Source organism: Peromyscus leucopus, chromosome 2 (assembly GCF_004664715.2).
Source record: "Peromyscus leucopus breed LL Stock chromosome 2, UCI_PerLeu_2.1, whole genome shotgun sequence".
Lineage (NCBI taxonomy): Eukaryota > Metazoa > Chordata > Mammalia > Rodentia > Cricetidae > Peromyscus > Peromyscus leucopus.
Window position 1 is genome coordinate 112,556,970 of NC_051064.1, and position 22,867 is coordinate 112,579,836.

At 51.0% G+C, this 22,867-nt stretch overlaps 1 protein-coding gene across 16 annotated transcripts in view; it reads left to right on the forward strand.

The window, feature by feature from the left end:
- Nucleotides 1–22,867, forward strand: part of Ttc39a (tetratricopeptide repeat domain 39A) — a 71,768-nt gene that overhangs the window by 574 nt on the left and 48,327 nt on the right. For 2 of the 16 annotated variants that reach the window (XM_037202808.1, XM_037202807.1), the window contains exons 1-2: nucleotides 12,494–12,599; nucleotides 22,013–22,117. In XM_037202808.1, coding sequence (XP_037058703.1) covers nucleotides 12,514–12,599; nucleotides 22,013–22,117 — 191 coding nt within the window. In that variant the 5' untranslated portion in view covers nucleotides 12,494–12,513. Of the gene's footprint in view, nucleotides 1–2,096; nucleotides 2,275–12,346; nucleotides 12,414–12,493; nucleotides 12,600–12,901; nucleotides 13,006–16,840; nucleotides 17,832–17,974; nucleotides 18,480–19,751; nucleotides 20,702–20,863; nucleotides 21,562–22,012; nucleotides 22,118–22,867 lie in introns of those variants that run through there. The other 14 variants (XM_037202800.1, XM_037202799.1, XM_037202801.1 and 11 more) reach the window with 13 other exon arrangements.

Below are 22,867 nucleotides of genomic sequence, written 5' to 3' on the forward strand. Positions count from 1 at the left end.
TCTCTTCCGGATGTCGCTTCCCCAACTTCCCCAACTTGCCCATATCCTGGCTGAGTTGGTGCCTTCAGGTGTATTTGCTATCAGAAGGAACAGTCCTGGTCCCCTCACAAGTCCTTCATACTTACATTGCTGCTCACACTGCTGTCCCCGGGACAGGGCAACGCAGCTGCCTCCATCAGACTGTCCTAAGCACCCCTACCTTGACGAGCCACGATCCTAATTCTGTGTCTTCACCCCAGACCTGTGCCTCATCCTGTGACCCCATCTCAGTGAAGGGCACAGTCATCCAGCCGGTTGCCCAAGCCCGAAACCCGGGAGTCATCCCTGACCCCTCCCTTCTCATCCCTTCCCTCAGCTCACATCCTGCTGATTTTATCTCCAGGCTGTCTGTCTCTGCTGGGCTGCTTCAGCAGCCTCTAGCTTCCCGGTGTCTTTAGTGCTCCCTTTGCACAGTCCTTCCAGAAGGACAAGCCAGATGCATGTCAGTTTTCTACTTTAAAACGTCGAGGCCTAGGCATATAGCTTGGCTAGCATGTGGGAAGACCAGGAGTTCAAGGTCCAGCACCTAGTGAGTTCAAGTTTGAAACTGGCTACCTAAGTCCCTGTCTCAAAAGCAAGCAAGCACTCCCAGAACAGCCTGTGGCTGCTCATCGCCTAGAGACTGAGGTAATGGCAGCTGCCTTGTAGTACAGCTGGGCTGCAAGTGCTCAGAGCTGCCTGGAAGACAATTTCCATTCTTTGACACTTTATAAAACTCAGCTGAGGTATCCTCTTTTTAAAAAATCCCATCTTGAGTCACCATCGTTTTAATTGATTTAGATCATATTTATTTATTAGGGAGTTGGGCACGCACATGCCACAGTCCACATGTGGAGGTCAGAGGACAACTTTCAGGAGTCAGCTCTCTTGCACCATGTGGGTCCCAGAACTCCGGACAGCTGGGCTGCAGGCGCCTTTACTGCTGAGTCATCTAGATGGCCCTGAATCTTCAGGACCAGGGCACTAGCACCTTTTTCTCTTTTATGACTCTCATTCAGTCTTTCAGTACACTCTGTGGGTCACTTGCCTTGTTTTAAGCTTTGTATGAGGCATTGTGGCCACAGCTTGAGTTCAGACACAGAGGCCTCTGCTCTTGGAGACCATAGTCTAGTAAAAGACACCAGCATACCCAGAAATAGACAAAGGGACATCGGAAATAGGTGCTAGGTAAAGTTTACAATAAGATGATGGGATGCACAGTGAAAATGGAGCACGCTCAGAGCCTTCCAGTGTGAGAACAGTTCATGTCAAAGCCCAAAGTAGATCTGAGGCAGCAGCAGATAGGGGCCAGGGATTCAAGATCTGAGGAGCTCAGAGAAGTAGGCTGGCCAGAACACAGGGTCTCCCGCTGTGAACTGGAAAGCACCCAAAGGCTCCAGGCAGGATCTTCACTTTGTCTAAAGGTGACCATGCTACCCTAAAGAGAAATGATTCTCTAGACACATCATCTCAACTATAGGTCCTGGCATCTGCTCCTTTATATAAGAGGGTGGGTGGGCTGGGGGAGGCAGGGTTCAGCAAAATTGGGGCTCAATATATCTGGGTTCTGATGATGATACACTGAATGATTTCTGAGGAAGACAAGATGCCCTGACTGACGTAATGAAGCCTGGTTGTGTCTGGGTGGACTTCTCCCTGTGTAGGCCCCACCAATGAGAATTCAGCTGTTCTCTGTCCTGTGAGCAACAGGCAGCCTCCCAAGTGTCGCATGCATGTATATCTCTAGTGTCATTGTGTGAAGGGACCAGAGGCAGGGAAGCCAGAAGGGAGGTGGCTTGATGACCTAGGAGAGGGATGCTGGGGAGAGATTAGGAGAATGGTGGACTGGGAGAGGGGAGCTAAGCAGAAAGAGCAAAGGCTTGGTAAAGCAACAGACCAGAGCGTCACGGAGATAAGGGGTGGGGCTGCCAGCCAGCAGCTGCCTCTGCGTAAGTGGCCTGTACTCCCATGCCCTCAAACCTCAGCTGTTGCTTTGCAGACGTCATTGGGGTGTGGCTGGTGTTGAGTAAATGCAAGTTCAATTTTCGTAGTGGGAGTGTTAGGAAATCTTCCATCCTAGATCTTTTCCTTGAACAGAAGAGATTTGGAAAATGTCAGGGGTCAGAAGTGGCATTTCCCACAGGACTGTTGGGGAACTGAATGGGACTGTCCCTGGAGTCTGTACACCTTAGCAGGAGCACCTCTACCTACCTGGCCTGAAGTTGACTCCTTAGCCCAGCCAACCACAGCCCCCAGGTATGGTGTGTGGAAGGATAAACCCTGCTCTTGGTGCGAGCCTGAGCCAGAAGAGCCCTTAAAGCTTTAGGCTGAAAGGGTCTAATCTAATCCTTGGGCAGTGCTGGGGGAGGGGGAGGAGGCCACTGCTGAGTTTTTACTCATTCTCAGAACCTTCAAGTTGAGGTACTACTAGAATGTGTTTTAAAACCCCAAGTTTCTATAGTGTTGACTGTTTTTGTTCTGGGATTCTGACCTCCAGCGGTTGCTGGGCATGGGAGTCTGAGAGAGGAGATGCTCTGTGTGCACCTCAGTCCTTAGTCATAAAGAAACTTCCAAGTAAGCCTTGTCCAGCCTTATGAGTACAGGAGGACAGAGACATGGGACAATTGGGGCGCTTTTAAAGATAAGGGAGAAATGGGTTATTGCGGTCACAGCTTGAGATCTGCCAGTACCCCATTTTCTGAAAGATCCTCGGCCTTGCTCTTCTGGACCCTGGACCATTGTCACCTGACTTTCAATGGCCAGCTCCACTGTCTCCTAATGCTCACCTGATTCTTCCTGCAGCTCCCTGGCTGCCAAGCCTTCAGACAACACCAGAAAGCAGTGTGCCCAGAGGCCGCACAGGCTTCTGGGAACCCTGATTTTTGAGATAGCAAGCATGACTCTGAAGAGGGTGGTAGACCTCTTTTGCTGGTTTGCTTGGTTTCCCTGAGTTTTCTTTTTGCTTTTGAGACAGTATTGGTGAAATTATTAAGGCAGCTCCACGTAGTTAAAAGGGAGGCTTATTTTGTGGGGTAACTCACAAGTGAAGGGATAGGTAACAGGGTCTGGGAAAGGTGTAGCGCAATCCAGCGGTGTTCTCTGGAGAACTCTGCTCGGTCTACCTCCAGTGCCCAGGGTCCAGGAACCAAGAGAGCCCACGCATCCGGATCTCCGGTCTTCAGGGTTCTCTCTTGGCCCCGCCTTGTAGGCATGACAGTTACCAAGGCCTCAATGGGGGTTGGAACTTCCAGATCAAAGCTGGAATGGCTACCCACTACAAGACAGGGTCTTCTTATTGTATAGCTCTCCCAGGATGGCCTTGAACTCTCAGCAATCCCCCTGGGGCCTCTGAATGCTAGGACTGCAGTTGGGTAGCACCACACAGCTGCTAAGCCTCTCTGTTTCCACATCTGTCAAATGGGGTGAGGTCCTTGTTCAGCTCCTGTTTAGGCGATCATGTGGTGAGACTTCACGACTATAGTTTCTGACATTCCTAGGGAAAACAGTCTCACAGCAAACTCCCTGGTCCTCTGCCTTTTACAGTCCTCCTGCCCCTCTTCTGGGGTGTTCCCTGAGCCTTGGGTAGAGGGTGTTTTGAAGATGTAGGCACTGGGACTGGGCTCCACACTCTGCATTTTGATCCTTTGTGGGTTTTTGTAGTGGTCTCCATCTGTTGCAAAGAGAAGTTTCCTTGATGAGGACAAATGTAGATATAGTTAGGGACTGCTGGTTAAAATGGTAGTTATAAGTTCTCCAAGCTCCATGACTAGTCCTGGGTAGTTGACAACGGTAGACCGGCCGATGTGGACAGGGAAAGTTCAGGAGGCCGCAACCCTACCCAGAAAACCACAGGTAACTAAGGGAACTGGAGAAATAGGCTTCCCCAGGGAAGAACACACCAATTAGTTACCCAATACCAGATGCTCAGCCCTGAAAACGTACATACAAGTAACAATTATACAGACTGAGCAGGTTGTACTTATGCATTTAGGAATTTATATATGTATGTAATTGCAATTAGTTTTAAAAAAAAAAAAGGCCGGGCGGTGGTGGCGCACGCCTTTGATCCCAGCACTCGGGAGGCAGAGGCAGGCGGATCTCTGTGAGTTTGAGGCCAGCCTGGGCTGCCAAGTGAGCTCCAGGAAAGGCGCAAAGCTACGCAGAGAAACCCTGTCTCGGAAAACCAAAAAAAAAAAAAAAAAAAAGGCCATGAATTTGAAAGAGTGTAAGGAAGGATATACGGGAGTGTTTGGAGCGAGGAAAGGAAAGAGGGAATTGATACAATTATAATCTCAAAAAAATGAAAGAACTACTTTTTAAATGGGAGAGCTGTTAGGAGTTGTCTGGGGGAACTGTGAGGATTTTGGAAGTTTCTTTTTGTAAAGCACTGAGAACAGTCGCGGGAAGTGAGTGTGTTTGTACATCACCCCTGCAGGAATGGCCCCCGGGCCCTCTGTGTTATCATGTGTGTCTACTTGGCTTTCAAAGAACAGAAATGCATTTCTCACATTCTGGAAGTGGGGAAGCCCAGACAAGGCAGATTCCGTGTCTGATAACAGCCATCCCCAGGAGCGAGGCTGTTTCCTGTCCTCCCTGGTGGCGTCTTGTCTTGGGTGTCTTTTGTAAATACGGCTTCTTTTCCTGTTCTGTGGTGGCATACTCTGACAGAGCATACTCACACGTTTGCTCTGGCTCACAGGCTAAGGGTACAGTCCGTCACAGCAGAGAAGTCAAGGCAGTAAAAACCTCAAACTGCTGGTCACATAGTTGTCCACAGTCAGGAAACAGGGGACTGTGCATGTGCACATATATGCGCACATGTGTGCATGTGTGTGGTGTGTATTCACCTGTGTGTAGATATGCGTATGTATGTTCAGGTGTGTGTACATGCATGTGTGTGGAGACCAGAAGTCAACCTCAGGTATTGTCCCTCCTCAGGAGGCACTCTCCTTATCTTTTGAGGGAGAGTCTTTCTCTGGGGCCTGGGGCTCCCTAAGTGGACTAGGCTGGTGGCCAGCAAGCCTGAGGAAGCTTCCTGTCTCTGCCTCTCCAGTGCATGCCACCAGGCCTGGCTTTCAATATTATTATTGTTGTAGTTGTTATTATTATTATTATTATTATTATTATTATTATTATTATTATTATACTTAGTATGTGTGTTGTGGCATGCTTCTGGAAGTCTAAGGGCAATGTTCTGAAATTGGCTCTTCCTTTCCACCCCACATCATGGTGATCAATTGGACTCAGGTTGGTTTGGTGCTGGCTTTTATTTTTTCCAGTGGGTTCTGTGGAGCCAGGGAGGTGGCTCAGCTGTTGAGCACTGGCTGCTCTTCCAGAGGACAAAGTTAGATTCCCAGCACCTACATGGTAGCGTACAACCGTCTGTAACTCCAGTTCCAGGAGATCCAACACCCTCTTGTGGCCTCTGTGGGCGTAAGTACACTCAATGGTGCATAGACGTACAGCCAGGTAAAAACACCTCTGTACATAAAATTTTTAAAACATAACAATAAAGTTGGTTCTGGGGTCAAACTCATGCCCTGTGCTTGCATGGCAAGCCCTTTATGACAGTCATCCCCAGCCCCAGGAGACCCGTTTTTGTTTTCTTCTTCTTCTTCTTCTTCTTCTTCTTCTTCTTCTTCTTCTTCTTCTTCTTCTTCTTCTTCTTCTTCTTCTTCTTCTTCTTCTTCTTCTCCATCTCCTTCTCCTCTTCTTCTTCTTGGAGCTGAGGATCAAACCCAGGGCCTTGCGCTTGCAACCACTGAACTAAATCCCCAACCCATGATTTTATTTATTTATTTATTGATTGATTGATTGATTGGTTTTTTTGAGACAGGGTTTCTCTGTGTAGCTTTGGAGCCTTTCCTGGATATCACTCTCACTCTGTAGCCAAGGCTGGCCTCAAACTCACAGAGATCCACCTGGCTCTGCCTCCAGAGTGCTGGGATTAAAGGCTTGTACCACCATCGCCAGGCCATAGGAGACCCGTTTTTTAAACAGTTGAAAAGCTGTTCCTGAGCACAGGCCAGACCAGTGGGAGGTCACTGACAGCTCTGTGGGTCCTGCCCTTTTCTCTTGTTTACCACTCTGGCCCCTAAGCCCAAATTCCAAGTCTCCAACCCTTCTGAACCAGGCCCCCACCACCAGATGCTGCCTCCCCCTGCCTCCGGCATACAGGAAGACCCAGCTCTGCCTTAGTTCCACCAGCCAGCGCCTGCCATGTGCCATCAGCTCTCTACACGACACTGAGCAGGGAGGCCTTGAGGTTCGGGCCACGGTCCTTGGTACACCTTCTTCCCTGAACAGCCCTCCCACGCTGCCAGGCCTGCTGGGGCCGTTTCCCTGGTGATCACAGGAGCCCCTTCACTGTCATCCTGGGGTGTGGAGGCAGGGGTGCAGCCTCAAGCTAGCTGGGACACGGCAGGGTCAGGCATCGACCCAGGTCATCCTGGCTCTGCAGCCGAGGTTTTAGCCCCCAAGGATGCCTGTCTCCAGAGCTCCGTCCCTTGGTGTCAGAACAACCCTTGGCCCCTCTCGCCTGCCTCATTGGTCCTCTCGCTGGTCCACCCTTAGCAGCACCTGGAGACCAGGCTGGGGCAGAGGGGTCCCATTCCTTGAACCTAAAATATCAGAAGAATGTAGAGCTTCCTTCTCTCTGTTCTGTTGGGGGCGGGGGGTTTGTATGGCGGGAGGCAATAAGGGACAGAAAGGGAGTAATATTCCCAAGGTCTTGCAGTTTGTGGGACCACAGGACATTGGAGGCAGCAGGCCTATCCAAGGACCAGGTATCTCCCAGGGGACCACTGCTGGGGAGCATTTTAGAGTTGTGACTCACACCTGTAGCCTCAGCACTTGGGAAGCAGAGGCAGGAGCATCACCATAAGCTCAGGGCTAGCCTGGTCTATGTATCAAGTCCAAGGCTAGCCAGGACTGCATAGAGAGTTTCACAAAACAAGACAGCTGTGGCTGCCATACCCTCTTCAAGTGCCTACGCTGATGGACCTGTTCACGTCTAAAGTATTAAGAAGTCCAAGTCTCGGCGGCTGGAGAGATGGCTCAGTGGTTAAGGGTGTTCTTCCAGAGGTCCTGAATTCAATTCCCAGCAACCACATGGTGGCCCCCAACCATCTGTAATGAGATCTGGTGCCCTCTTCTGGCATTCAGGCATACATGCAGGCAGAACATTGTATACATAATAAATAAATAAATAAATAATTTTTAAAAAGTAAGATGGTTTAAAGGGGGAGGCTCGGGGATTTAACTCAGTGGTAGAGTACTTGCCTAGCAAGTACAAGGCCCTGGGTTCGATCCTCAGCTCTGGGAAAAAAAAGTCCAAGTCTATAACCTGCCTGGTTGGCCTTAGGGCCTCGAGAAGATCTAAGTTCAATCTCCTATGTGGTGAAGGAGAGAACCAGCTTCCCTAAGCTGTCCTCTGGCCTCACAGGGTACACAGCCTGTACTCGGCCCTTCTCCACACTGAGTTAGAGGCAGGTGAATCTCTGAGTTCCAGGCCAACCTGGTCTACAAAGTGAGTTACACAAAGAAACTCTGTCTCAAAAAAAAAAAAAAAAAAGTTTGAAGAGAAATAGAGCCTACTTTACAGTCACCAGTTCAGCCATGTTAGGAAAACTCTGGAGAGAGGGGCCTGATCTGGAATGGCAGAGCCTGAAAGACTTGGGAGTAGGGAATGGGGGTGCTTCATACCAGGATGGGGCCTAGGCAGCTGAGGGGTGGGGCCAACAGGCTGCTGAAGTTATGGTAAGTGCCTGTCCCAGCATCCTGAGTGTTTGGGGTACTGTTCCAGGTTTAGGAGATGGAGGCAGAGCTGGCTCTCTAGCTTAAGCACTTTCTGTGGTAAGGGCATCACTTGCCACACACTTGCATACTCCACACCTGTGACCGCATTTCAGATACCCCCTTCCCTTCTCCCGTCTCTGTACTGGGTTCCGCTTGCAGCAGCCCCTCTGTACCCAAGAGATATTTGCATGACCCCAGGTATAGAGGTCTATAAAATAGGTCTGCAAGTCAGACATGGACCGAAAATAAAGCATAGAGACATTTATTTTAAAACAGTTGTTTGACACACACATAATTTTACCGTTTATTAAAGGGGAAAGTAAATTTGCACACCAGTAAGATGGATGTGCTTGTGTGTTGTGGTTTTTGTTTCCTACTTACTTATTTTATGTGTAAGAATGTTTGGCATGCATGTAGATATGTGCACCACATGTGTGCCTGGTGCCTTTGGAAGCCAGAAGAGGTTGTCAGATCCCGCGAGACTGGAGTTATAGACAAGTGTAAACTATCGTGAAGGTGCTGGGACTTGAACCCAGGTCCTCGGGAAGAGCAGCCAGTCCTCTTGACCACCCAGCCATCTCTCCAGCCCCTTATTTAACTTTGGTGGGTTTTTTTTTTGTTTTTGTTTGTTTGTTTGTTTGTTTGTTTTGAAACAGGATTTCTCTGTGTAACTGGCTGTTTCTCTGTTTCCCTGGCTGTCCTAGAACTAGCTCTGTAGACCAGACTGGCCTCAAACTTACAGAGATCCCCCTGCCTCTGCCTCGCATGTGCAGGGATTAAAGGCATGTGCCTCCTCCACACCTGGCTTCATTTAACTTTTTAAAAATGAAATTCAAGTTAGCAAACCAACAGAATTTTTAAATATTTTTATATTTATTTGAAGACAGGGTTTCTCTGGGTAGCCCTGGCTGTCTTGGATCTCTCTATGAAGGCCAGGCTGGCCTCGAACTCACAGAGATCCACCTGCCCCTGCCTCCAAGTTCTGGGATCAAAGGCATGCACCACAATGCCTGCTTTTTTGTTTTTTTGTTTGCGGTTTTGTTTGTTCATTTTATTTGTCTATTTTTGTTTTCAAGACAAGCTCTTTCCTGTAGCCTAGTCTGGCCTAGAACCCACTGTGTGGGTCAGAACTGCCTCAGACTAGGGCATTCCTCCCTTTTGCCTTCCATGTCCTGGGCTTACAGGCGTGATCCCCACACAGCATCAAACAGCAGCTTTGAAGCCATACATTCTACTACAAACTAACCCAAAGATGGGTTAGCTTGATACTGAGGAATGATGGAAGGAAAATACTGGAAGTCTTTGTTTAGGAGCTATGTAGATGGCTCAGTGGATAAGTGTTCTTGCTGTGCAAGCGTGAGGACCTGGATTTGAATCCCTAACGTGTAAAAAGCCAGGCGAGGCTGCATGTGCCTGTAATTCCAGCGTTGAGGGGTGGGAATGAGTGCATCCCAGGAGCTTGGATGAAAGACCCTGTCTCAAGGCAGGAGGTGGAAAGTGCTAGCTGACGACACCAGGCATCCTCTAGTCTCCACCTGTGCACACACCCGCACACTCACATGCATGGAGCACACACACCCTTGTTTTTCATGATTAACCCATTAGGTTTCTGTAACAGCAGAAAACCTTGTGGGCACTGCAGGAACACTGTGTCGCATGGCATGATAGCAAGGTGTGTGTGTGTGTGTGTGCGTGTGTGTTCAGAGCGAGGCCTGCGGTGAAATCATGTGGTACCACATGGCCAAACACTGCCAGAAACACCTTGGGTTTGTGACAGATTTGATTCTGAATTCATTTTTGGTTGCTGTGCATTCAGAAACCTTTTATTGTTGCCAAAACTTTTGCAACCTTCCCATCCAGTTAGGTAACTCCATATGGGAGTGACAGCCTACAGGGCAAGACGCTTTGCTCTGGGGCGGAAGGAGAGAACCAACTCCTGCAAGTTGCCCTCTGACCGCCACACAAGTGTTCGTGCCTACAGGTACACACACACACACACACACACACACACACACACACACACACTCACACACTCACATACACACTATATATATGTGTGTGTGTATGTGTATATACATATATACATATATGTGTGTGTATGTATACATATGTATAGATATAAAATATTCACAATGCAAAAGTTAGCCAGTGGTGGTATATGCCTTCAATTCCAGCACTCAGGAAGCAGAGGCAGGCAGATCTCTGAGTTCAAGGCCAGCTTGGCCTACAGAGTGAGTTGCAAGACAGCCAGGGCTACACAGAGAAACCCTGTCTTGAAAAAGACAAGTCAGGAAACAGGTGTTCTGTCAGGTGAAAAAGGGACTGGGCTTGGGAAGCTCTCTTAAATCTCTGGGTTCTGTTGTTGGCTCAAGGTGGGGCTGAGCATGTGATCTGAGCTGAGCAATGATAAGTTGAAGCTAGGCAGGACTCCTGAGGGTCAGCAATGACCTGTGGGGACACCCTACTGATGGTGGGCCTGATCAGGGTTCTGACTCACTGGATGCCTGGCTCCAGCTCCCGCCTCAGGACCACTGTGGGGAAGAATTCTGACTCTGCTGCTGACCTTGCTTGACTCAGTTTTCACCTGTAAAATGGGGAGAGGAGCAGAATCCAACCCCAGGCACTGGCGCTGCTCCTGAGCATGAGGCCCTCTTCATCTCTATCTGCAAACATTCTTACTGCTCACAATGAAGTAGACGTTATTTCCATCCTACCTCTGTAGAAACTGGGGTTCACAGAGTAGTTAGAAGTGAAAATTAAGATTATCCTTGTGTACTTACCACCACACGTGGCTTGTGAGAAGCCTTAACATGAGTTAGCCTTTGCTAAACTAATCCCCTCAGAGGGAGCTCTTACCTCCTTGGACCCAGTGTTCACAGCCAGGCACCCACAAACACAGAGACACAGTGATCATCTGACCAGGCCCTACCCTGAGAGATGTTCACGACAGTCACACACAAACTTCTCTTCCTGCTCCTTCCCCCACCTCACACAGACAGTGTCACCCAGAGGGGTGAGGGCTGGTCAAAGGAGGTAAGAGATGAAGACTCAGGACCCAGCCAGGGACTTCCTGGGAGAGGGGGCACCTGAGTTGATACAAGTTTTTTTTTTTTTTTTTGTTTTTTTTTCAGAGCTGAGGACCGAACCCAGGGCCTTGTGCTTGCTAGGCAAGCACTCTACCACTGAGCTAAATCCCCAACCCCACAAGTTCTTAATAAAATCAAAACTGAATCAGAATTAATGGAGACTAAAGCATCAGAACCTATCCAAGAAGATCCTGAAATTCTTACATTATCAATCTGTTGTGTCTACCCACCCCATTGTGTGTGTGTGCGCACATGTGTGTGTGTGCATGCCTGTTTGTCTGTGTGTCTCTGTCTTGTATGACCTCGATAGCCTGGAAGTCCTAAAGTAGCTAGGACTTGTCCCTACACTCCCGCTGGTCTCTACGGAATCACAAACTCCAGCTGTCCGTGTGTCCTCGCTCAGTCCTATGCCTGTGTCTGTCTATGTTGGTTCCTCATCTAGCACACCTGTTCCCTACTTCATTAATAATACACCTGTCGAGGCTCAGCTCTGTTTCCCATCTGCTCCAGACAGACCCTCACGTACACACATACTCACCCTCATCTGGATCCCTTATGTAACAGTTGCTGATAGATGTTATGATCAGCTTCCCATAGTTAACTGTATTTTCAAGCCCATATGTGAGGCTACCAGAGTTGGGGCGATTTTCACATAGCAGCTTCCAGCCTCTGCTCACACAGGGCAGCATAAGAACTCACAGCTAGGGAGATGACTCGGCAGTTAAGAGCACTGACTGCTCTTGCAGAGGACCCGGGTTCAATTCCCAGCACCCACATGGCAGCTCACCACTGTCTATAACTCCAGCTCCAGGAGTTTCCAACACCTTCCTACAGATACACATGCAGGCAAAACCCCAACGCACATAAAATAAGTAATTCGAAACAAAACTCACAGCCTTTCCAGGCATCCTATTTTGATGTGAGCAGCAATCTCCCAGACACATCTCCCTGCTCCTAATGTGAACCTGCCGGGCTCCTCTGGGATCTGGTCCAAGCCCTTCCCACCATGGCTACATCCCAAGACTGCCCTCCCTTGCTTCCTCTTGTGACATCCTGGAGCTCAGGGCCAATCCGGGGCAGTTGGAATCCCTCTTCCTGTCCCTTGCCTCTGTAAAGGGACAGCTCTAATCTAATGGCAGCCACGTGTAATGATGAGTCACAGTTAAGAGCATCTGGGGCCCAGAGACGGTGGCCCGTTAACTCTTAATGGGCCAGGGCTCTCTGCTAGGAGATCATGTAGGCTTCTTCGGAACTTGCAAACGCACCTCAGGTCTAGGTGCATAGTGGGCATCTGAGAACTGACCCCTCACTCTGAGTGAGAGGGGAGGGGACGGAAGGGAGAGGGGACTAAGTATGAGCTTTGGAGTTAGGGTTGAGTTGCAGTTCCTGCTTGCCACTTACCGGAGTAGCTCAACGCTGGTCACATGGACTCAACTGCCCCAGTTTCCACATCTGGACAATGGCAATTGTAGGGATTGTTTGAGAGGGGCGAGTGTGAGCTGCCTGCTAGCGGTGAGCGCTAACCCGCGTGATTTCCTGCCTTCTTTGCTCTTGCAAAACACTGCCTCCCCCTCCCCCCCCACCTCCCATCCCCGTTGGACAAGTGGTTAGAATGAATGAATGTCCACGTCTGACTGCAGAGGCTAGGCTTTCTCTGCCCAGATGGCCGGGCAATGCGGCTGGACCGCGAGAGCTCAGGTGCGGGGCGGGGCGGGCTGGGGCCTAGCGAAGGCGGAGAATTGCCCGGCCCCAGGGGTGGAGGTGGCCGCAGCTCCGGTAGATGTTGTCTGCGCCACGGCTGAGGCCCCGGCCGCGCCGACCTTGAGCGCCGGGGTCTCACCTGGCCAGCGCCGGGGTTGGGGTGGGGTGGGGTGGGGTGGGGTGGGGTGGGGGGCGGGCGCTGCGCAGCGCGGGCGCGGCCATGGCCCCACTGCGCGGGTGGGCAGCCCGAGACCGGCCCGGCCCCGTCGCCTTCCCCGCCCCCCGGCGCGCCCCTCCCCGGCCGCCGCGTCGCGGGGATCCGGCCGCAGCACCTGGGCCGCGCCTGGCGTCAGGCGCGCGCAGCGATGACCACGGCCGGTGGCCCGGGCGCCCTGCCCGCGGGGTGAGTGGCCGAGGCAGCCTCGGGGCGCGAGCCATGCGGGGTGGATGCTGCGGGGCCTCCCAGGAGGAGCCCCGGGACCGCACTGCGGCTCTAGCCGCTGGGCAGCCAGCGCGCTCCCCGCTGCCTCCCGGGGACTGTCCCTCTGGGTCCCAACTTTCTTCTCCCTCCTTGTGGAGTGTGCACCCGTGGGCTGGGCCTTGTTACGATCAACCCTCCTTACAGATGAGGAACTGGAGGCATAGTTCTTAAGTGACTTGTCTTTGATTATCCAGGAGGTAAGAGCGGGAGTGGAACTCAGCTCTGTCTGGTGGCATCCCCTTTAGGGTGATTTAGGGTGTTTGAAGGGCTCTAAGTGGGCTGGGGCCGGGATAGTGGGTGTAGCAGGGACCTTGGTTGTCAAGGTGGGTATTGTCACTATCAACACGGCTGTCTTGGCCAGCCCCACCCCCACCCTGCCGAAGTCACTGTCGGACCCCCTACATTGTCCCCAGGCGCTGCCAGCTGCTGTCTGGAGACAGCAGCCTGGCTGTTCCTGGGTCTCGGTGCTTGGGGCTAGTTGCTGGTCTCCCTGGCTGCTGCAAGGTTGCTGGGCAGATCCTGCTCAGGTGAGCTGGGAGGGGCGCCCGCCCTACGTGGAGATCAGAACAGGGACAATATTTGCCAAGGGCCTGAGGCCTGACAGGTGAACAGGGAGGAGAGGAGCCTGGTGCCACCCGCCAGCTGGAAGCCTCCCCACGGCCCCGTGAGTGTAGCATGGGTCTGAGAGCTTGGAAGTTGGGTGCTAGGGAACACGGTGGCCTGGAGGAGGGCTACCCGTTAAGTTTTCCCTTAATCATTTTCCGTTGTATAACTTTGGTCAAGGCTTTCACCTTCCTGACTTCTGGTCCCTCCTTTGGAAAACACAAAGAGGCTGGGCTAGCTGTGCCCTCCCTGCTGAGGGTTGAAAGCCTCACATCTGGAGCTTGGCCGGGTACTTTCCTGTACAGCCCTCTACTGTAGAGCGTGGCCTCCAGTACTGGAACAGTGGTTTTTCAGAAGGTAGACACAGAGCAAGGCTTCCATCTGCGAAAGCCACCCTCCTTCAGCTCGCTGACACACCCACATCTGTGCTTGAGGACCCTGGAATGACCCTGGGCTCCTCCAACCCTGCTCTAAGCTTCCAGTAAGCACACATCCGTAGCACAAACAGAATGGCCACCTTCTTGTATGGCTGTGAGGGTTCCCTCTTAGAGTCTGTCCATCCATTCCCCTGCCCTAGTCAGTGTGATCCTTGCAGAGTTTGAGCAGGGGAGGGTCAAAGTAGAAAGGTCTCCCTCCTCCACCGTCGACACTTACTTAGTCGCTCAGCAAACACTCAGATCTAGTCTAGGTCTAACTTTGGAGAAAAAAAAAATGGTCCAAGGCTCAGATTTCTACCATATAACAATGTTTTCCTGCCAGTGGGGATGTGGTGGGTTGAGACAGGGTCTCATGTAGTCCAAGCTGCCCTTGCATTCTCTATGTAGCTGAGGATAACCCTGAACTCCTGATGTTCCCATCTCTACTTCCCAACAGGTAGGAGGACTACAGGCATATGCCACCACCATGCCCAGCTAAAAAGTTGTGAAATGTTTTTAAGGCTTCAGAAGATATGATAAATAATTTGGGGAGGGAGTTTGAGACAGGGTTTCTCTGTGTAGCTTTGGAGCCTGTCCTGGAACTCACTCTGTAGCCCAGGCTGGCCTCGAACTCACAGAGATCCGCCTGGCTCTGCCTGCCGAGTACTGGATAAATGATTTTAAAAGACATTTTTATTTTTAATTGTACACACACACACACACACACACACACACACACACACACACACAAATGGAGTCCAGAAGAGGGCATCAGATCTCCTGTATCTGGAGTTATAGGCAGTTACGAGCCACTGATGTGGATCCTGGGAACCAAACTCTGGGCCTCTGTGGGAGCAGCACACACTTTTAACCACTAAGCCATCTTTCTAGCCCCCATGGTAAATAATTAAATGGACCTCCATATTCTTGCCACCCTGTGTTGCCAGATACTAACCCTGTGCCCACATACTTTATTTTCTACTTAAGAGAGAAGTCTTGTTAGCGTTGCAAAGTCCTCGTGGAGACCCCTCCTGCCTTCCCTCTCCCCAGATGATTGCCAGCCTGGATCTGGGGTTTATCACTTCCCATTTTTATTCTCCTGCTGAGTACAGGAAAATCTAAAAACAACCCAGTTTGGGGGTGGGGAGTGGTTTGTTCTTACTTCAAGTATTCTGTAAATGGAACCACGCAGCACGCGCCTTCGGTGGTTGACTTCTCCAAAATTTGGGTTTGTGAAGTTTTGCCTCCTTGGTCCCACACGCTGGTCCCCTCATCCTGATACCTGCTTCATCACCCTGTGTAAAGATCCGTTTATTTACTCACCCTTGTTAGAGAGTGAGGTGGTTCCCTGTGTCCTGCTAGTCAAGCACAGAGTAGTCCTGTGTGGCTGGCCTTCTTTTCACAGGAGTGTGCCCCTGTGGTGCCCCTCGTGGGTGACGGGTGTGCTCTCAACCTTCCCTCCCCTCCTTTCTTCCTCTTCCCCACCTCTTTTTGCTTCCTTCTGACAGGATCTCACTGTGTAGGCCTTGTCTGGCCTCAGACTCTGGATCCTTCCACCTCAGCCTTCCTGAGGGCTGGGGCTGCAGGAGTGTGCCACCACACCTGGCTTGTTCCGTTACTAAATCAGCCCTGCTTGATGAGAGACATGCCAGCGGAAAAGAGTAACCGCACGGGCAGTGATGGCACACCCCTCTGGGCAAGTGAATCGCTATGAGTCCGAGGCCAGCCTGGTCTACAAAGCAAGTTCCAGGACAGCCAGACCTGTTACACAAAGAAACCCTGTCTTGAAAAACAAACAAACGAAAAAGAATAACCAGTTACAGTTCATGAGTACTTCCCGCCTCTGTCGTTCGTCACAGCCCTGGGATGTGGGTCCCCTTAGGCTCTTTGTACTGACCAGGAAATGAAGGCTTGTAAGGCTGAAGAACTGTCTGCGGGCTGAGGTGGAGCTCAGTTGCTATCGTGCTCGTCTAGCATGCAGAGAGCCCTGGGTTTGATCCCCTAGCACCAAATAAAGCTGGGCATGGTGGTGCATACCTGTAATCCCAGCACTTGGGAGGTGGAGGCAGGAGAATCAGAAACTGAAGCTCATCTTTGGCTACATAGTAAGTTCCAGGCCAATCTTAGATATAGGAGACCCAGTGGGGTCTCAAAAGACAAAGACAAAACCTTTGCCAAATGATGCGTAACTGCTGAGCTTCAGCTCAGCTCAAAGCTGTGTGCTTTCAAAGCTCTAAGAGACTGTGCCCTGTGGTACTGACTGTGTATCGCTAAGGGCCACAGAGTATGGGGCGCGCGTGTGTGTGTGTGTGTGTGTGTGTGTGTGTGTGTGTGTGTGTTGTCGAGACAGAGTTTCTTTGTGTAGTTTTGGTGCCTGTCCTGGATCTCGCGCTGTAGCCCAGGCTGGCCTCGAACTCACAGAGATCTGCCTGCCTCTGCCTCCCGAGTGCTGGGATTAAAGGCGTGCCCCACCACCGCCCAGCGAGTATGGGGTTTTGAATGAAACCTTGACCATATTTGAAACTTAGAAAGGTCAGTTCAGAAGCCGCAACTCCCCATAGATACACACTGCACTTTTTGAACTAGAGTCCGGCACCTCCAAAGGGCAGAGCAGAGATTAAAATCCAGGACTGGCTCCAGTCTGCTCCCTGAGTGATTTTGCTCTTCTGACTGAGGGTTCAGGGGTTCAGGGGTTAACTGGGTCTGAGGGTCTCCCAGTCACTTTGTCCCCAGCCCTGCCCTTGAGACAAGGTATCAGACCAAGCCCATGACAGGGAGCTGGGAAGGGAAGGGGCGTAGAGTGGTCCCAGCTGCCTGGCACCCCTCCTACCCCCCAGCTGGTTTCTCACTGTGGCCTCCTGTGTGTGCATGCGTGTGGGATGAGTTCGTATGTGTCTGAATGGAACAGTCCTTTGCCACTGTGTCTAAGACCCTGATGTAGGTCTCCATCCGTGTTCCATCCAGCTCAGTGCCTGCCCATCCCCATCCTTCACCCATGCCTTAATGTCCTTAAGGCACAGCAGAGAGGCCACCGTCACCACAAGGATGTAAGTTGGGCAGAACAAGGTACCCTGGAACAGAAAGGCCTGGATGACTGCCGAACAGCCTGTGGAGACTTGGGCACAGCCAGGGCAGAGGAAGCCTGGGGAGAAGTCCTGCGCTTTGCTCTTGCAGACCTCGGGGAGGAGGCTTCCACACTGCAGTGCCTTCCCACTTATCTCTCAAATGCAGATAAGAGCTCAGCTGGGAGGAGGACTGAACAAAATAATACCACGGCCGATTTAGATTAAAGCTTGAGCGATCCCTTGGGAGAGGGAGTGGATGCCAATGCCATTAATCCCATAGGGCCAATGTCCCCAGTCTTCCTGGGCTCCCTGGCCGGGCCTCGTCTCTCCATCCAGCAGGCTTTCCGGAGCCCGTCTTCAGCCTGTCCAGACTGCAGTGCCTGAGAACCACCTTGAGGCATTGCCAGCCTTTCCGCTCCCCGTTCCTTCATGGGCTTCTTGCTCCTGGGTTCAGTTCGGTGCCATCTGGCTGAGATACCTTCCTTGAGTGCCCAGACTGAGTGAGAGCCTCTTCCGTCCATCACAGCCCCGTTAACGGTGGCTGTCACTGCTCCGCCCGCTAGAGAGCCTTCGGAAGACTGAGCTCGGCAAGGGCAAGGTTCCAGACTGGGGCCACTCGGTTCCCAGAGCCCAGACAGCAGCAGCCGCTAACAGAGAGAGCTCAGTGAGTGTGGTGGGAGGGAAGACAGAAAGAATGGATTCAGGGCTATCTCTAGCTGTAGATCTTCCTCACTTCAGTTAAGCCAAAGAGGTGCTGGGGCCCCAGGGAAACCATCAGGCTGTGCGTCTTTCTCGCTTCTCCGTGGGATGGGGTGAGGGGTAGGGTGTCGGCAAGGACGAGAGGCAGGCTTTTGCTTCCGAGCTTGGTGGATGTGGGCCACGTGATGCCTTGAGGCTCAGCCGATGGATACCAACATAGGAAGAAACTGGGGTCAGAGCCCACCCCTGAGCTCTGCGGTCTTGGCCAAGTCGCTTCTCCTCTCTGCCTCTGTTTTCTCATCCGCGGTGTGTATAAGCCCAGGTTACAAAGCGCTTCGAGGGTACAAATTAAGAATGGCATTGAGTACTCATGGAACTGTGTTTGCAGCTTCCTAGTTAATTCACACAGCAAAGATGAATGCGTTGGACCCTGGTTGCTAGGCTGGGTCCTGAACACAAAGGAAGACAGACTTGCCAGGCCTCATGAGAAGAGGGCCAGCCCGCTTTGGGTGGGGCCTTTTATGACCATGGAAAGGAAGTGGGTCTTTGCTTTCAGAGACGTGAGAAGCCATGGTGGATCTGAAGTAACATGATCAATCTGTGCTTTCAAAAGGTATCTATGGCTATTAAGACAGGGCTGGGTTGGAGGGACTAGTGTTTCCCACAGTCAGCCGTCAGAGCCTGGGGGCTGGGTGGGCTACACCAGGCATCCTCTAAGATGTCCTCCTGACCTCCCGACAGCCACGGGTCCTCTCTAGTGGTGGCATCTGGAGTGTGTCTGGGAACAAGCCGCTGCCACGGTAGCCTAGGACCTTTCAGACTCAGAAACCTCCAATCACTCAAGGCAGGGGAGGGGAGGTTGTGGGCTTGCACCGTGTGAAGATTCAAAGCACAGCCTCCTTCCTCTCCACTTAAATAGAGGCCCCTGGGGTTCCAGCCTCAGTGAACAGGAGGGGGTGTGGCTGGAAAGAATCTGCCAGTGGAGAGAGCAGTTCCCTAAACATGACAAACATTGGTTGATTTTCCTGCAAGAGCTGCGTTTTTAAAATTCACATTACTTTTGAGGACCTAGAATCCATAAAGTAAAATAGTAATTTTTTTTTTTTTACAGCCTCAGGGTGGCAGCACCCTGGGAACCTGGCCAAAGTCCACAGAGTCCTTTCTGAAGGGATGGGTCCTCATCCCAAGGTCCCTTTGGGATTACTCAAATGTAATTTACTGATAAAAGTACAAAACACAAGGAAACAAGCCGCCGTGAGTGACAGGCAGCAGCAACAATAAATAGCAGAATTCTTTTCTCTGAGGATCTAGAAATGCTGAAATAATATATAATTAGTTGTGTTTACAATGTGTGAAGACGTTGAAGCTAAATCTGAAACAATAAGCTGGGAATCAATAGCTGTCTAAAATAATCGATCAGATTTGAAAGAAGAGTCAATTGGAATCCCTGGAAATGAAAACCACAATCAACATGAAAAACCCAGCAAGCAACTAGCAAATTCCACACGGGAAGAGGAACTAGCACAATGAAAGTCTTGAAAAGGGAGCAGGGAGCTGTGTGTTAGGGGATCCCTAAAGGAAGTTCTCAGCCTGTAACCCAGTACTCCGGAGTCTGGGGCAGGAGGACTGAACGAGTGTTTGAGGCCAGCTTGGATTGCTCTCTCAGTCTCTTTCTTCTTTTAGATTTATGTTATCTATATGAATGTCTTTCCAACATGTATGCGTGTGCACCACATGTGTGCCTAGCGCCTGCAGAAGCCAGAAGGGGGCATCTTATGCCTGGAAGTGGAGATATGGATGGTTGTGAGCCGTCATGCAGGTGCTGGGAATTGAACCGTGGTCCTCTGTGAGAGCAACAAGTGCTCTTCACTGCTGAGCCACCTCTCCAGGCCCTGTGATAGTTTCTTTCCCTGTTACCATGATAAAAATAACTCTGATAAAAGCAATTTCAGAAAGAAAGGGATTATTCTGGGTTCACAGTTCCTGGGGGATGCTGTCCGTCATCCCGGGGAAAGCTGACAGCAGGAAGCTGGCTGCTCACCTTCCATCTACACTTAGGAAGCAAAGAATGAACAGGAAGCAGAGCTGGACTATTAAGCCTGAAGACCCACCCTTAGTGGCCCGCTTCCTTTAAGAAAACCCCATCTTCTAATGGTTCCACGACCTCCCTTATCAGCACCACCAGCTGGGGACTGAGTGTTCACACAGGAGCTCGTAGGTGACATTCCACATTCAGACCACAAAAGCTGCACAGTAAGACTCCGCCTTAAAAGGCAAACAAGGGCAGGAAAGCTGGCTCAGCGGGTGGAGATGCTTGCTGCCAAGCCTGATGATCTGAGTTCGATTCCTGACCCCCACAGGTTGCCAGCTGACCTCCGCACATGGTGGATCGCTCTAACAACTTGGAAAGGGTCTTCATTATTTAAAAAAAAAACCAGTGCAAAAAACCGCCACCAATAAATGAACGCAGAACCTAAGAGGGCTGGGAGAAGGGCGTCTTACAGGCCATGAAACACAGTGTGAAAGGGGCTGAGACTGGGAGGGAGGTAGCAGGAGAGGAGAGGGGACTTTCCTGGCAGGCTTGGCTTACCGTGACATCGGCTGGGCCCAGAGGCCCACAGACGTGGAGGCAGGTGCTGCTGGTGTTTGGTGGTGGAGCCCCGTGAGAGGGGTGGGTCAAAGATGCCTATCAGACTTCTGGCTTGAGAAACTGGGTGGGGATGTGTTACTCACTAAATTGGCAAGGCTGAGCGGGAACAGGCTGAGGAGAAGGCACAAGAGGCAAGCTTTGACTGCTTCTCAGTTTGCCTGGGAAGATCTGCCGACAGGCCTTGGGTAGGTGTAGGATCTGGCCTAAGCGGAGACTTCTTCTTTCTCTGGGGTGTGAAGATCAGGATTTTCTTCAGCAGTATGGCAAGCGTCTATAAGAACTTTCTTTCAAGTGCACACCTTTAATTCCAGCACCAAGACAGGTGGATCTCTGTGAGTTCTAGGACATCCTGATCTACGTAAAGGATTCTAGGATAGCCAGGGCTACATAAGGAGACACTGTCTCAAAGAACTAACATCTTCGCTCATTCAAACTGGGCTCCTGGAGAAGAGGCATTTTCATTTTTCAGAAGGGAAAGTTGAGACCCAGGAAAGTCCCAGCCTTGGACTTCATTTGTTTGTTCACTCACTCACTCACTGACTCACTCACTCACTCATTCATTCATTCACTCACTCACTCACTCATTCATCCATTCATTCACTCACTCACTCACTCATGAATTTGTTAGGAGTCTGCTCTGTACCAGACACTAGGGCTGGGGGTACAGAAGGGATAGACGCAAGATTCCTGCTTTTTAGAAGCTTGTATTTTAGTGGAGGGAGACAGGCAATAATTTAAACATATTGGTAGGATGCTAAGAACTGTAGGGAACTTGAGGACCAGAAGAGGGCCAGGTATGTAGGAGATGTCATCGGGAAGGTGACGAGTGTGGAAGGCTCTGGAATGCTCATACAGAACCATTGCCCTCCATGGCCCATTGTGACAGTGTCAGTTCTAGAGTATAGGCCTGAGGTCAGCAAGAACCTGGAGAAGAAATACCCAGAGAGGGACGGAGTGGGATCAGTGTTGGGCGGTGCCCCTCAGGGGGGCGGCAAAGCCCAATGGGTCAGAAGGGCCATAAGGGCTTCTTTTACAATTGTGAAGGGTAAGAAATGATCATTCTTTCTTTCTTTATTATTTTATTTTATTTTATTTTGGTTTTTCGAGACAGGATTTCTATGTGTAGCTTTGCGCCTTTCCTGGAACTCACTTGGTAGCCCAGGCTGGCCTCGAACTCACAGAGATCCGCCTGGCTCTGCCTCCCGAGTGCTGGGATTAAAGGCGTGCACCACCACCGCCTGGCTTAAGAAATGATCATTCTTATGGCTTCCTTGCTCCCCATCCTCAGCCCCATCCCCATCCTGTTATTGAGTCTCAGATGACACCCTCCTTTCTTCCACCATTGGGGACACTGAGAAGTGGGTATAAACGGTCCCTGTGTCTCAGCATGGGCAGCCCAGAGGAGGCCTGGTTGTCAGGTCAACCAGGCCAGTGAAGCTCTGCCCTGGCCAGGAGAGGCCAAAGACTGTCTGTTGCATGTCTGTTTCTTCCCTCAGGTCTCCGGTGAGCAGCCTCCATGAGGCCCTGGACCAGTGCATGATAGCCCTGGACCTCTTCCTCACCAACCAGTTCTCAGAAGCACTCAGCTACCTCAAACCCAGGTGAGCTTAGGAGGCACACATGTAAGTGCACACATAGGGATGGACATGGGTTAGAGGAGCCCATGAGTACATTACACTTTCTGGGTCACCGTGACTCCTGAAAAGTCTCATCCAAATGGCCCAGGCACCCCTCCGACAGCCTGTGAAGAGCTTCCACCGTCACTGGGAGCTGGTGATTTCCTCTTCCCATTGAATCCACTGGAAATTGCTCCTTCCCCTTTTAGACTACTCACTGGGCCGTGGGGTAGTGACGGGGGCTGCACTTTAAGGCATTTCTCCAGTGTTTGTTGGTGGTGGTTTGTTTAGTTTTGGGACAGGCTCTCCAAGCCAATCTCAAGATCCTCCAACTTCCACCTCCCAAGGGCTAGGATTCCCAGCATGCACCACCAGGCCTGGCATACTAGTTCTAAATAATACACACATGCCGTGTCTTCCCTCCTGACCCTGCCTTCTTCGCAGTTTTAAAAACTGAGGTATAATTCAGAAACCATAAAATTCACTTTTAATAATTTTGTGTGTGTGCGCGTGCGTGCGTGCGTGCGTGCGTGTGACTATAGGTTAGAGAAGAACTTTAGAGAAAAGTCAGGTCTCTTGCTTCACCTTGTGGGGCCCTGGGATCAAGCTTGGGCTCTCAGGCCTGTGTACAGCTGAGCCATCTCACTAGCTCAAAACTCACTATTTTTGTCACCTTAGAAAACTCATCTCTTAGTAGAAAAGAATGTAGCTTTCACTCGGCATGGTGGTGCACAT